This window comes from Pseudorca crassidens, chromosome 14 (genome assembly GCF_039906515.1).
Source record: "Pseudorca crassidens isolate mPseCra1 chromosome 14, mPseCra1.hap1, whole genome shotgun sequence".
In the NCBI taxonomy this organism is placed as follows: Eukaryota; Metazoa; Chordata; class Mammalia; order Artiodactyla; family Delphinidae; genus Pseudorca; species Pseudorca crassidens.
Window position 1 is genome coordinate 71,658,091 of NC_090309.1, and position 15,488 is coordinate 71,673,578.

The following is a 15,488-nucleotide window of genomic DNA, read 5'->3' on the forward strand; positions in this document are numbered from 1 at the left end:
TTTCCCTTTTTCCATCAGTTCATCCTTTTTTGAGTGCAGGGTCATATAGAAGGACTTTTTATTAAGAACTGCTCATTCCAGGGCTTAAGTTCTCCAGTGATGCCAAGACTGGGATGGCCAGTCCTTTTGAGGTCAATACATGTCACAGCAGGGACCAGGCCAAATGGGATGAAATTCACTAGGAAAATACACGTCCTGCCCTCCCTTCCCTGGAGCCTCCGCCCAGCCTCTCTTCTCGACTCTCAGGTGCAGGCTGTACAGAGCTACGCGCTGAGCAGTCTTTCCAATTGGCACCTGGCTTCCCAAGATATCTTGGCCCCCCTCGGCACCCCTGCACTCTCGGGACGCGACAGTGTGTGACCAGCGATCAGGGTTTATTTGCTTTGCCCTTCAGCCAAACCCTGGAATGAATTTGGCCACCACAGGGGCTCTTTGGGGCCCAGCTGCTCTGGCGCTCAGGAGAGGCCCCTTAGGGGTTCTCTGAAAGCTGTCAGATGCCTACCTGATGCCCTCAGAGGAGGAGGTGTCTAAATGCGGCTCACAGGGGAAGGTCTGTTTCACCCTCCGTGTACTTGAACCTGCTGTGGTTGCCTTGCCTTTAGGGGAAATAAGAGCCCTATGGAGTCCCTTGATCAAATCCAGGAGGTGCTGGAATGTTGGAGAATTCCTATGGTGTGGGTACACACCTGACCCAAGGTTCCCATTCTAGATCCTGTCTCCAGAGGGGCTGTCCCCTGCATCCTGTGCCCTGTCCCGCAGACAGGAGGCCTCCCAGGAGGTAGTAGGCAGCAGCCTCCAGACCCCGAACCTCCCAGGCCACGTCCAGATGTGACCTAGGAACCCAGTGTCCACTCTGGCGCAAAGGTCCCTGATGCTCAGAGATGCCTTGAAGAGTGTCTTAGTCTCAGGTCCCTTACCTCCTGTCCCCTTCTAGAAACAGTCCCAGGGGTAGGTCCCAAATCAGACTGTCCCTGCCAGTCTGGGAAGAATGCAGAAAGTGGTTTCTTCTCTCAGGCACCACAGGGCCCTCCGGGATCTGCATCATCCCCACCCCACAGGGACCACAAGCAGAGTGTGTAGTGGAAATAGCAGAGCCTGGGAGTCAGACAGGCCTAGGTTCGAATCCTGTCTGTGCCACTTCTCAGCTGCATGAGTTTGGACAATTCTTTCCAGCTCTGAGCCTTGGTGTCTTTATCAGTAAAGTGGGGTCAACACCCCCTCTCTCACAGGCTATTGTGTGAATGAAATGCGGCTGAGCCGAGGCTCAGGTGGGAATTCCTTTGCATCTGACACCGGCGCAAGCGTTCCAGGGCCACTGCACCCTCCTTCTCAGACATGGTATAACGGAACTTCCTTGATTATCCCATTGCAAGCAGATGGGACGTATCTCTTGCCTGAGTGACCTGCCACCGAGACTCAGGAGCCCTACAGGCCTCAGGGGAGAGGTGTGTGGGTCCAGCAGCGTGCTGACACAGCCCTCAGGGGAGAGGTGTGTGGGTCCAGCCGCGTGCTGACGCCGCCCTCAGGGGAGAGGTGTGGGGGTCCAGCAGGGCGCTGACACAGCCCTCAGGGGAGAGGTGTGTGGGTCCAGCAGGGCGCTGACGCCGCCCTCAGGGGAGAGGTGTGTGGGTCCAGCCGCGTGCTGACGCCGCCCTCAGGGGAGAGGTGTGTGGGTCCAGCAGGGCGCTGACACAGCCCTCAGGGGAGAGGTGTGTGGGTCCAGCAGCGTGCTGACACAGCCCTCAGGGGAGAGGTGTGGGGGTCCAGCAGGGCGCTGACACAGCCCTCAGGGGAGAGGTGTGTGGGTCCAGCCGCGTGCTGACGCCGCCCTCAGGGGAGAGGTGTGTGGGTCCAGCCGCGCGCTGACGCCGCCCTCAGGGGAGAGGTGTGTGGGTCCAGCCGCGTGCTGACGCCGCCCTCAGGGGAGAGGTGTGTGGGTCCAGCAGGGCGCTGACACAGCCCTCAGGGGAGAGGTGTGTGGGTCCAGCCGCGTGCTGACGCCGCCCTCAGGGGAGAGGTGTGTGGGTCCAGCCGCGTGCTGACGCCGCCCTCAGGGGAGAGGTGTGGGGGTCCAGCAGGGCGCTGACACAGCCCTCAGGGGAGAGGTGTGTGGGTCCAGCCGCGTGCTGACGCCGCCCTCAGGGGAGAGGTGTGTGGGTCCAGCCGCGTGCTGACGCCGCCCTCAGGGGAGAGGTGTGGGGGTCCAGCAGGGCGCTGACACCGCCTTTTCTTGGCTCTAACACCTGGGGTGAGCATTGCACAGGCCCCTCAGACACCGTGCTGTGTGACCCTCAGTGCTGTCCTGCTGTGGCCAAGTGGTCCTGGGGCTCAGAGGAGAGGAATGTGGGATGGTCACGGATAAAGATTTTATTCCAAAAATCCAACCTGGTGATGCCATGGCTCTCAGGCATCAGGCTCTGAACTCGAAGTAGCCGTCCCGCATCTGCCGCTCCTGTGGGGAGACCCTCTTCCCTGACGGGAATGTCTGGTAGGTCCTCAGGTTCTCAGGGGATACTCTTTTTTTTTTTTTTTTGCGGTACGCAGGCCTCTCACTGCTGTGGCCTCTCCCGTTGCGGAGCACAGGCTCTGGACGCGCAGGCTCAGCGGCCATGGCTCATGGGCCCAGCCGCTCCGCGGCATGTGGGATCCTCCTGGACCGGGGCACGAACCCGCGTCCCCTGCATTGGCAGGCGGACTCTCAACCACTGCGCCACGAGCGAAGCCCAGGGAATACTCTTAAAATGTGCCACTTCTTCTTCAGCCCCAGAGGAGGCCTGGGAGTGAGGATGGAGCTAGTGTTATGCAGTGAACCAGGTAGGGAGGGTGAAAAAGGCCCATTTCCCAGCCGTGCTGCCGATGACCCTGCCGGCTGCCCATCCGCTTGACACTCGAGGTCAGAATGACTTGTGTTTGCACAGCGTACAGTGATTAAGAGCAAAGACATAGGTGTCAAGAAGCTGGGATGGATTCTGGCCCAATTCCTGCTAGAAGTGTACACATGTAATAATGGACTAATGTCGGTACCTCCCTCCTAGCTCTGTTTTGAGGAGTAGATGAAGTAATGTGTACAAAGCACTTAACATGATGCTGAACAAGGAGCAAACACTCAACAAGTGTTATAAGAAACGTGCTGCTGCTACTGATGATGATGGTGATGGTGGCGGTGACAAAGATGATGGTGGTGGTGACAGTGATGGCAGTGGACCTCAGGGAAGGACAGGGACTTTCCCCAGGCCACAGAGATGATCGGGGTAAAGCCTGAGTGCAGACACAACCCTCTTACTCCCAACCACCTAGCTGGTCCCCTGTGTTAGATGTGAAGCTGCCAGGCAGTTTGGAGAAGGAACAGAGCTGGGCGTCCTGGGGTCCCACAGCTGCAGGAGAAGCAGATCCTGCCCAGAGAGGTCTCAAGGGAGACTTGTCCCCAGACAAGGCCCTGCACTGTCTCCAGGGATGGACTGACTCAGAGCCACCCCAAGGGTGGAGATGGCCAACCTAGAATCCTAGAGTTGGCGTTGGGAGATCCGGGTTCCCTCCAGTTCTGCCTTCAACCAGACTTGCCGTGGCACAAGTTCCCGAGGCCATTGTGGAGTCTCAGTTTCCATATTTAGAAAATGCGTCCATCTGTCCTGCACAGAAGAACCTATAGAGGATGTTAAGTTGTAGCTTTAAAAACCATTAAACTCCGTGGAAAGGGTCGCTGCCTTATCCATAACAACAACGGCAAGGCTCGGGGCTCTTGAGGCGAGCGATGGGTCAGCATGGAGTTGGAAACCCAAGATCTGCCCACTGACCTCCCGATGCCCCCTACTCCACAGGACACCTCACAGCATAGACTTCTGATCTCCCTGCCTGGGTGGCAGGAGGGAGAGTGAGGAAACCACATGCCCGATTATCTCACAGGGCAGAGCTGGCCTTCCCCGGGAGAAGAAGCTCTGCCAGATAAAAGCAGCAAAGGGTGGACAGGAAGGAACTTTCACATTTGTTAGAGGGACGGTTGGACTTTGAAAAATATGTTCACGTCCCTAAAAGAACATTTTCCGAGTCTGGGCTGGGGCTGGGGAGACAGCCCTGCTTTGTGTAGTACCCTCTGGGTCCACCAGAGGGCAGACGCTCCTTGCTGCACCGAGGGGCTGTGCTGGCGTTTGGACGAGTGTAGCTGCAAGGCTGCCATTGCAGGGGGAGAAGCCTGCAGACTCAGCAAGGATTATGGGGTTTGCTCCCAAACTCCCAGGGCAACTGAAAATGCTCTTCCTGATTCCGCCCATTCAGGTTCCTGGCATCCCTCCTGAGGCTGCTGAAATCTTGACCCCCTCGCTCTGTAACTGTCACCCTGTGTATTGTGGGGTAAAGTCTTAACTCATCACCCCCTGCGACCAAGGGGCCTAGTGGGAGGGACAAGAGCAGGGCGAGCAGAGACGCTTGGGGACACAGAGAGCACAGCAGACACGGCTCACGACCCCTGGTTAACTGAGACTCACACAGAGAGAACCAAGACTTGTTTGGGGAAAGGGAGGGGAGAGGAGGGGCGAGTTGGTGACATCAGATAGCATGGGAATCAGACTTCGGGCAAATAAGAGATCAAAGCTCCCCAGTCAGCACAGCCTCCGCTGGGCTCCCCGCCCTCTGAAACCTGGCCCTGCCCCCATGTCGCCACTGAGGTCACTCTTGCCGAGGTCACCAGTGGCCCTCCTGCAATGCTGGACACTGTGGACCGCTCTGTTCTTGAAATATCACTCGTGGTTTCTATTACTCTGCTCTCTCGTTCACTGTTGGTTTTCACCAACACCTCTGTCCTTTCCTTCTCAGTCTCTTTCTCATCATGTTCCCTCTCTGCCCACTTCCTCTGGGGTCTGTCCAGGGCCCACCCAGTCTTCCTGGTGATGGCCTCCATGCCGTGGCTTAACCTTCACCTGTGTGTGCAGGACCCCTGGTCTCCAGCTCCAGCTCAGAAGTTCCCTGCAAGTTTCAGACTCCTGTGTACGGTTGCACACTATGCATCTCCCTGGGATGTCCCCCAGGCCTCACCTCCCACCTCCACCTTCCCCAACAGTCTAGTCCCACCTCCGTGAAGAGCACTCCGCGACGTCCAAGACAGAACGGGCATCCCTCTCCCCCAGCTTCATCGCTCACATCCGGTCAGCCAGCAAGCCCTGCAGCTGCGTCCCCGCCACCTGAGCTCAAGCTGCATCGCCTATCGCCTGGACCGCGGCAGCAGCCTCCTCCCTGCTCTCCTACCTGCACTCGTACCTCCAGCCCATTTTCCACACTTATAGCCAGACTGAACTTTCTGAAGTCAGCTCCTTAGCGTGGCAGGCAAGGCTGTCAGTGACCTGACCCTTGCCTCTGTCTCTGCCTCATCAGTTACCCTGCAGCCCGGTTGTGAACAGCCGTTGCGGTTCCTGTGTGTAATTGCTCTTCCTGCCTTCCACCCCGCCTTTCCCCTCACTCTCCCCACTGGCGTCTTGCCCTGTGCCTTCTGCCATCAGGAATGACAAACCTGTCCACCACCACCCCGTCCCCTGCTCCGAGCCTCCCGGTACTAAAAGGCCCTTTAAGACTTGCCTACATGTCACTTCTTTGAAGAAGCCTTTCCCTGCCGCCTCTTCTAAGTCAAGGTGGGTCCCACTCTCTGTTCTCTCTGTGCCCTAAACCCCTTCCACCAATCTCACCCTGTCCTGCTACTGTCCGCTTACATCTTGTCTCCCTGCTAGACGGGGAGCTTCTCAAGGGCAGAGTTGGATCACATCTTACGTTTGATCCCCAGTTCTCCGAACCGTGTCAGGCACATGGTCTGTGGGCAGGAAATGTCTATTAAACAAATGACAAGGTGAGTAGCTGACGTTCCAACAGTACCAGTGATGTTACGGTGGGACCTACAGACACAGACACTGAAAGCCAGTGGCCATGCTCCAGGGCCCTCCAGTGCATCTCCTGAGACCACCCTACTGCAATGCTTGACGTCTTACTTCCTCTTGGTTGAGCTCCCTCCCCGACGTGAAAACATTCCCAGGGAAGCCCCGGAAAGTGCAGGGAGCCGGCCAGGCCACTGCCAGTCGAGGGTTTCTCCATTTCAGGAACTCGTCCTGCACCAGAGGCCAAAGCACAGTGAGGCCTTTGAAGACGTGCTTCAGTATTACCTCTGAGGGCTGCCCTGGGCCTCAGGCTCCTCACAGGTAGAACGGGTGTTGGCCTAGAGTTAGAAAGAAACGCATGATTTCATCTTCAGATGAAAGGCAGGAAAGTTAAGCACCGTGGTTACTGATGCACCTTCCAATGGCTTTGCACTGTAGGCAGAACAGGAGTCCCGCCCCCGCTCCTGGTCCTACCCTCCCTCCGCAGCTCTACCTCCCTGCGATCCTGCAGCATTCGAGGCTAGCCCGGGGCCAGAGCAGTGAGCGACGGGGCTGCAGAGTGGGCAGCAGAGGGGAGAGACCCTCCACTGGACTCAGGCCTTTCTCCAGCCCCACCTCTCTTGTCCCTTGCCTTCTTTCTGCCCTGGGTGCCTTGACCATGGTGGTCCTAACCCTCTCCCTCCTGCCTCAGTGACCCTTCCTGTTGGCCCCTCCTGAGTTCCTTGCTGGCAGCCGCGTCTCCTGTCCTCGAAAGATGGTGGGGTTGGTGAGCGCCTGCGAGCCTGCGGGGTCGCCTTGGCCACTTTCAGGACGGAGTCCTCCTCTTTGCCATGGCCTTCCCGCTCCTGGGCTGCAGCGCCCTCTCCTGCCTCACCAAGGCCTCACTCCCCCATCCGTCCCTCCCTGTCTCTCGGCCTCTGTCCCCCCTCCCAGCCATCTGGGATCTCTCCTGCTCCCCTAGTGTCTTCTCCTCTGCCCACAGACATTCAAAGCTTTTCCTAGATTGCAAAATTCCACACTTGGCCTTGCTGCTTTCTACAACCCTTTCTCTTCCTTTATTTCCAAATTTCTCCAAGGAATTCTCTTTACTACTTTCTGCCTTCATTTCTTCTACTCCTATGCTTTCCTCCTGACCCGTCACTTGAATGTGCGCTTTTTCATGAAGGTCATGTGAGATCATCCAGTCGCCACATCCAACATCCTTGGCCCCCACTTCCTCTCTGCAACATTCGCACTGGTGAAGAAACTCATTTGGAAGAAGCATCGCCTACGATCAGGAGGCAGAGCCCCTGAAAGTTCTCTGTGCCGTGTGTGAAATGTCACAAACAGAGCACTGCCATCGTCTAGAAGTCAAAGACAAGCGGTTGGGAGGTGCCTCCTCCTTCCCGGCGATGAGTCGCTCCGTGTGGAGGGAACTGTCCACCAGCCGTCTCCAGCCCCCACTTGCTCTTCCACATTAGAAGTGGAGGAACATCTACCTGGGGGGGGGGGCGTGAAGCCCACTCTCCTCCCTCTTTTGCTTGGAAGCAAGGAAGGCCACCCTGCTCCTCCATGCCCTTTGGGGGACCCACTCTGCCCTTCAGGAGGAAAGCCTGCCCCAGCCCAGCCCGGCTATCTCATCCGGGCTCAGCGTCAGCCCCACTCTCCAACGCCAGCTTCCCCTCGTTTATCTTTTTTCTCAAGTGGTTCAGAACGCAGGGGATGAAAGAGGTGCCGGTCACCAGCTGTTGCCGAACTCCAACACAGAGAAAATGAAGCAACAGAATGAAAACTAAAGAAACAACCGTCTACAGCGCTCTGCAGAGAAAAGAGCATGACCCGAGAATATCGAACTGGCCAGTCACCCAGGTATAAAGGCAGCTGCATGAAAGAGCTCAGGAAATAAAGCACCCAAAGCTCTTCTTGAAAGCAGTGCTCAATGATGAAATCCTGCCAACTAAGAGACGGTTCAAAAGCAAAAACTACTCAGGAATGTAGAACCTCTGTAAGAATGACTGGTGGTCACTTCGCATCTATTTAAGTGCAGAGAACCAAGAATAGCTACTAGGTGAAGGCTGGCTGCAGAAAAGAATGTAAATGTTATAAAACCTGTCAAAGGAAAAAATAATTTAAGCAACAAAAGTTGGGGGTGGGTGGGTGGAGGGGAGATGGGCGTGCACTTAGAATTTCTAAAGCATAGTTCAACCCGTGGCATCTAAAATCGAAACACGTTGGTGAAAATAACACAATGTAATTACTCTAACCCCTTAACGGTGCTTATTCTCTATCCCTCAGAGGGAACTTTTAGAAACGGAGATCTCTTATGATGAATTAGCATTATCTAAAATCTGTTCTTCCACTTTACTTCGGTATCTTTCTCTTCAGTTAAGTTTGAGTAACATTAAATTTCATGCTTTTCATTTTAAAATAGTAAGTATGGTAAGATCATATTTTTATAAAATTGCTCGCTTATCTTTCTATCCATGAACCCATCCACCCATCCATTTAGGCTTTTATCTGACTAGACACACAAAAAGAAAGCTAAAATGATTTTTAGGTTAATTCTAGGTGTTTGGATTTGGGGTGATTTGTTGCGTTCTTCTTTACCTGCACAGGTAACACTTTTTAAGAGAGTCAGATGGCATTAAGAGTTACTTTATCGGGAACCCACTGTGTGCCGGTGCGATGCTAGGTGTTGAGAATACAAAAGCCTGCATCGCTCAGCCCTCCTTCCTCCCGCCTCCCCCTCATTTGGTATTTATTGAGTCCTGGTGTGTGTGTGCAAAAATGGTGCTGGCAGTCAAGGCTCTTCAACGTGAGGAGGGAAGGCCCATTCCCCTGAAGGTCGGGTGGGGAGAGTACTGGTGGAGCTCCATGAAGGGGTCTCCATGGGGGGAGGCTTTGAGGATAACCTCAGCGTGGAGGAGGACGGACTGGAGTCTGGCTCTCTTCCCCTGCTCATCTCCTAGGTGCTGGTGTTGCCCCAGGGTCCTCTTCTCTCTTCAGGGACCCATTCCCTCTGGGAGAGCTCGTCCACGTTAGACTTCCAACACCGAGGACACCCAGATCGGTGTCTCCAGCTCCGACCCTCCTCCCGGCTACAGATCCACACACCCAGCTGCCCAGCGAGCGCTTGCCCGGGGCCCCCAGACTCAGCACAACTGAAGACAGCCTGCTTCTCCTCCTGGCCGTCTCCGTCCTGGCTAACACCGCCTCACCTACCAGAAACCGGGCATCACCCTGCCAACTGTCACATCCAGCCTCTCCCTAAGTCCTGCTTTTGCTCTCTCCTTAGTGACTTTCCCACTGCCCTCCTCCATCCCATGGCTACCAGTCCTCCTCTTGCTTACCTGGACAGCCTCAGATCTCCTAGCTAGTCCCCTAGACCAAGTGTCACCCCTGCAGCCTGTCGTCCACACTGATGCCAGAGTGACCTTTCATCATCTGATCATCATGGCTCACCTCTCTTTTCACTTCCCCTCGGGCGCCCTATGCCCCGGAAGTGTTACTCACATCCCTGGGGCCCCACGTGCTCTCCAAGCCTTCACACACGTTTCCTCCACCTGCATCTCCTCCTGCCTCCTGGGGCATCTCGCCCTCACTCACAGAGCCAGGCTCCCTGTCGCCTCCCCTGGCCACCCACCCTCTGCCCAGCATCTCTGCCTCACAGCAGGATTACGATCCTTCATCGACACCAAGATCCGCATGAGCTCAGCTCCTCTGCTAATGAGTGTCCTCTTCTATCCTCAAAACCTACACAGCCCCTGACACATGACAAGTGCTCAGTAACGTTCACTGAAGGAGGCCGAAGTCCAGAAGCCGGGGGCACCATTTCCTGGAACGCTGGGCTCCAGAGAGTCCCACCCACGGGGGCGTCTGCGCACCTCAAAGAAAGGAGCTATAGAAAAGTGACATGTCATCGTGATTCTTGTCTTTGCCACCCCCAGGCTCTCTGCCACACTCCTCCTCTGCTCCCTGCTTTCCCACCTTCTCTGAAAGCCGAGATATTTGCATCCCAATAGAAGAGAAGCCCTCTCCTCCGCAATCTTCCTAAGGTTCTGCGTGGGTTCTGGATTCCATTCAGCCCCTCTTGCTGTGGGCGGGGACCCGTGCACACGCGCGCATGTGTGTGTGTGTGTGTGTGTGTGTGTGTGCACGCACGCGCGTGCCCATGCACATGGTCATATTTATTTAGCCCTCGGAGGGCACGCCTTGACTGGTAGGTCTATGTCCCTGTACGCACTTGCATTTGCGAGCTGTGAGCATGACAGTGCGGTTCCATGGTAGAGCCCCGTTTTTGTTGGGCGTGTGGCACGCCATGGTGGAGAGGACAGAGGGGGACGGCATGTTTCACGATGGGGCATCGAATGGTCCCTACGGACCCTCACACCTCCTCCTCGACCCCTTCATCCATCCCTGCCCCTCACCCACCTGCGCACCACACAAGCTTGGAGAAGGTGCTCAGCCCGGTCCACAGTCAAAGCCCCCTGTGGTTACTGTGCACGCAGGGAGCCATCCCTCCCCGCCTCCTAAAAGCACTGCTTGGTCCCCCAGCTAACATTCAAATTAATTACCGTTCGCCATCAGGGATCCCACGAGCAGCTTATTCACTAATTAACTTGTTACTGTTCAGCCTGTTCTCATTCCAAGAGCACCCTCTTCTCCACACACTTCCTGCTGAGTACGGTTCTGGTCAGATCCCTCCCTTGGGCAACAACCTTCAAGGGCTCCCCATCACCTGGGAAATTAAGAACAAACTGGGCCAGGTGCTCAAGGCCCTGCTTGACGTGGGCCCCTGTGAGAGGTCTTTCCAGTCTCATCATCCACTTCAGTGTCCCAGTGTAACTGAGCAGGACACTATGGGGCTTTCCAGGGACAGAATCCCCAACCATGTCCTCCGACCGCTTCTTGTCTGTAGCAAAACTTCAGCCTCCTAGGCCTTCCCAGAGTTCCAAAGAATCAATTTAATAGAGACGTGAGAAAATGCAGAAAGAAAGGAAAACAGTCAAGCAAGACAAAATAATAACAGTTCAGCCATTAAACAAAGTCAAGGACCTCTAGTTCCTCCGCAAGGACCATAGATAATATTCCGAGCCATGTCCTTTGAGCCATTTTGCAGATACTGACCCCACCAGGTGGAAGAAGTTAATTGTATGCTGCCCTCAAGGACCTAGAACCCAGACTGGTTGGAACCAGAAGGTTGATGATAGTAACTCCTGATGACCTCATCACCAACCAATCAGAAGAATGTCCACGAGCTGATCACACACCCCACAAACCCCCTCCCTCACCCTGTCTTCAAAAGCCTTTGCCTGAAAGCCTTTGGGGAGTTGGGGGCTTTTGAGCACTAGCTACTTGGACTCTTTTCTTGGTGCCCTGCAATAAACGCGGCATGTTCCTTCACAGCAACCCAGGTCAACGGATTGGTTTCACTGTGTGCAGGCAAGAAGACCCAAGTTTGGTTTGGTAACACCAGCTTTGCCACTCCAAGCAAATAGGCCATTTGTTGCTTTCAAAGCATATTCTGCTGGTACCTCCTCCCCATGCCATCCCCTATGTCCAGAAGATGTTTCCTCCTCTCCCCAGATTGTGATTTTATCCATCCTTCAAGGTACGTTTCATACACCCCCTTTCCCATCGAGCCTCTTCCGACCCACCCATAGACCACGCCTGTCCCTGCCATTGAACTGTCTTCGATCTTTGTGCCTCTCTTATGTCTCAATTCACATTCTGCTGTGTTGTAATTACCTGGGCCCTAGTATATTCTTCCTATCTGAACTGTCAACTCCATGGGGAGAGAGGGCTGGGTTCTACTCATACTTGCATCCCTGGCACCCAGTAGATGCTCTGTAAGTATTTGCTGAATTGAACTGACAAATGGGAGCACATCTCTATGGGCTTATGATTCTTCTGCAGAGAAGGAGGGTCCCTGTTACAAAGCCCAGGTTGCCGGAGCCGCCCATCCCCTGTTCTTAGGAAGGCTCCCCAGTTCCTCAGGGCTGTGTGAGTGGCATCAGGTAGCTATGTGGGCACTTGGGCCTCCTACATCCTCCTGGGCAGACGACCTTTGCTTTGTCCCCCAGGATGCACGGGCAGGTCAAATGTTCGGACTGGGAGCCCGGTGAGGTGTGGTGGGAGGCAGAGCACAAAGGGATGGGTCCCACCTAGATCTGACCTGCGGGCAGGAGGCACAGAGTCTCACTGAGCCAGTCTCATCCCTCCAAAAGCCTTACAATCCCGGGATCTCTGACCCGAGAGCTCCCTGCTCCCTGCAGGGAGGGCACATGGGTCAGAAAGTGGCACGATGTCTGAGGGCTGTACTGCCCAAAGCGGCAAGGGAGCAGGTGGGGCATCCTTGTCTGAGGACCAGCATCCTGTTCCCCTCAGTACCCAGAATCAGGCCTTGAACGCTGTAGAGATCTAACTGATGATAACTGCTAGCAGTTGGGGAGAGCAGGGTGTTGAAGTCACACAGACCTGGCTGGGCAACCTGATGAAAGACCTCGGGCAGTTTTGCATCTGGGTTGACAACTGGGTTGTTGTGAAGATTTTTTTTTTTAAGTTTGTAAAAAGCCCAGCTCAGTGCTGGGGGTTCACAGTGCTACCACAGGGCATCAGGGACCTGGTTCCAGCCCAGCTCTTCCATCACCAGCCTGAGGCCCAGGCAAGTCCCCATCCCCCAGACCTCGGTGACCACGTCTGGAACGGGAGGTGGTGGTGGGGCTGGACTGCCTAGCTTCCGAGGTCCTCACCCCTGCAAGTATTTCTGCCTCTCTGAGTAAAACTGGTAAGGAGGACGATCTGAGTGTCAGAAGAGACTGCTTGCACTTAAAATCCTGTGATTCATCTTTGAAAAGACATACAAAATAATAATTACCCAAGTGTGACAGGGAATCTTGGATTCTTTCATTACGTTAACAAAGTTGCCAATAAGGTAGCATTTAGACACATAAGACAGCTCAATTCACTCCTTGTTGATGAGAATCTTTAGGGAGAGCAGTTCCCTCCCAGAAAGATCCAGCCAAGAAAGTAACACATAGAGGCTCAGCTGCTCAAACGAGCCCATCCACGCTTGCAACCTTATTTATGATTCACTTGTTATCACAATTTCTAGATCAGTCGGAGGACAGGGCACTCAAGGGAACTGCAGACGAGTGGCGTGGATAGAGAAGTACCCTGGGATTGCTTCTGAAACATGCAGCTTCCCGCCCCGCAACCTGGGACCGAGTTGGGGAGCTGTGGGGGAGGGTTAGGTTCCATTGGAGACTGTGGTGGGCTTAAGACAAAAATATAGCAATGTACGAAATCAAATTTCATGATAAACACCCAGAGTGTGGTGTAAACACCACTATCCAAGGCTGCAGAGATGGTTTTGAACTAAACCTTATGTATTTACACCAGACTGGGGACCCCTCCAGGGCAGCCCCCCACTTGTTTGTCTTAACCCAACACCTGGCCCATCCCAAGCACTCAACACATCTTTATCAAAGGAACGCCTAAACGATTGAAAGAATTAAGAGGAAAATCCTTAGCCCTCTTCTCTAACACACCTGGCTTGACTTCCGCAAACAACTGTGACCTGGTAAATCAGCTTTGTCTGATGGGAACCGAAGCAGCTTTTGAGCTCTCTAAGGCCCAGGAAAGGCCCTGTCCCCCAAGGGGCTGGATTAGAGCTACAGAACCGGCCCCTACTTACTGTACTACCTCTGTGTGCAGAAGTTATTTTAATATCACAGCTCCTCTATGTCAGCCTTATTCTGCTTCAAGACAACCCAAACGTCACACAAAATATACAGAGACCTTTTCTTTGTTTTGCAGCCTGTTTAGTTTGCAGAAGAGAGCACGTGTTTTTCCACCCACGTGGAGATCCTGCCTGCAAAACTCTCAAGACATTAATTTCATTCATTCTTTCAATACAGATGTGTAGGTGCTGTGCAGGCGGCTTCTCAGAATCCAGCCCCCATCCTCAATGGCCGTGTTGACTGGTAGAAGAGAGGAGACAGTCTCACAACCTGGAAGAGGAGGTTGGGAGTGGAAATCTCAGACACTTTGAGAAAAAGGACCAAAGAATGGAAGGGAGCGGTCAGACTTGCACCTTAGCTGTCTGGAGTGTGAACACATCCAGAGAAAGGAAAAGTAGGTTTTGCCCTGCATCCGAAAATGCTAAAGGTAGGGCAGGTCTGGGGGCTGGGAAGCTTTCAAAGGCAGCATTCTGTGAGGATTAAGTGAGGTCAGTGGGAGAACCGAGGAGGCGATCCGGTGGGTAGCGCACACCACCAAACGTTACTGTCGGTCCTGCCTTGTCAGATTCTTCGAGCCCCGCTCCCAGGTGCCCACCCGGTCGCCTTCGCTCCTTCAACCAACAAGTAATTCATGTTGCGGGAATCCTGCGTGCCCGCAATGTAGTGGGGGCCGAAGAACCCGCTCCCTTCTCGGGGACTCCTCACCCTCTTGCTCCTGCCCGGCATCTCCGAACACCAACCCCACACGTCGTCTCCCCCGCCTCCCGCTGACCCGGACCCCAACCACGGTTATCCCGGCCCAGCGGGCTCCGCGCTCGCTAGGTACCGACTTCCTACCGAAGGGGGCCTGGAGAGCCCCCGCCGCGCCCAGCCACTGCCTGCTCTGAGAGCGCAGACCCCTGGGGAGGCCACCCCGCCAGGTGAAAGCTTGGCGCCCCGGGTTCCTTCGGCCCCCAAAGGGCGGAGTTTGGAGGCCGGTGGAGGGTTTTGTGGAGGGAGGAGGGGAGAGACCGCCCGCAGGGGCTCTGAGCCCCAGGTTCAGGCGAGGCCTGGTGTGCGGCGGTCTTACCCGGGCATGAGGCCGGGGGGCACGTAGGCGGCGTTGAACTCGGTCAGTAGGGCGCCCGCGCCGCGGGAGGCTATGATGGGGGCGGCGAGCGCGCAGCGAGCCCTGGCGCTCTGGCCATGGGTTACCCGGCAACCGTGCGCCTGGCAACGCCAGGGGGGCTGCGCCGCCGCCGCGGCGTTCCGGGGCCCCGCACCCCGCTCGCCGTCCTCTTCTAGGAGCAGCCAGGCGGGGCGCGCCCGCGAGATGTTCCCGCATCTCCACGTCCTCTCCTGTGTGACCCCGCAAATCGCCGCTCCCACCCAAGCCTCCGTTTTCGCATCCTGTCATCTTTCAGCTTCCCCGCCAGGCCAGATGGGTGATGCTCCGAGGCGGGTCGGAGGTGGAAACGGTTCACAAAGCAGCAGCCCAAGCTCGGCTCAGCCCCAGAGCCCGAGTGGCCACAGGGACGTCAAGAGCCATTGCTCCCCAAGGTTTTCCACCGGGCCCCCGTTCCGCGGGGCCTCCAGGAGGGGGCTTCAGACGTGTGTCCCGCTTGGCGTGTTTGCCCAGGACACTGTAATTTAAGTGTGTGTGTGTGTGTGCGCACGGACGTCGGGAGCGAAGGACATTTTTCTCCTTAATTCTCCTTTCTCCCTAGGAACTTCCTTCTTACCTCCGCTTGCCTCTCAGACTACTCCACAAGAGAGGTTTATAAGTAAGGAGCAAAAGCCAGTCGTGAAAAGGTCTAGTGTGTGATTTACACTTGCCCCAGTTCTGCAGCGCAGTCCCTCCTGTGAATCCAGGGTTGGGCCTTTGCCCCAGAGAGCAAAGCTTCGGCCGGCCCAGGTGAGGTTTCTTGGTCAT

At 55.4% G+C, this 15,488-nt stretch overlaps 1 protein-coding gene across 1 annotated transcript; it reads right to left on the reverse strand.

The window, feature by feature from the left end:
- Nucleotides 1-2,410: 2,410 nt before the first annotated feature.
- Nucleotides 2,411-15,488, reverse strand: CIMIP2C (ciliary microtubule inner protein 2C). The gene is given in 3 exon segments (XM_067703868.1): nucleotides 2,411-2,575; nucleotides 14,588-14,856; nucleotides 15,392-15,488. Coding segments are annotated over 3 exon segments (531 nt in total).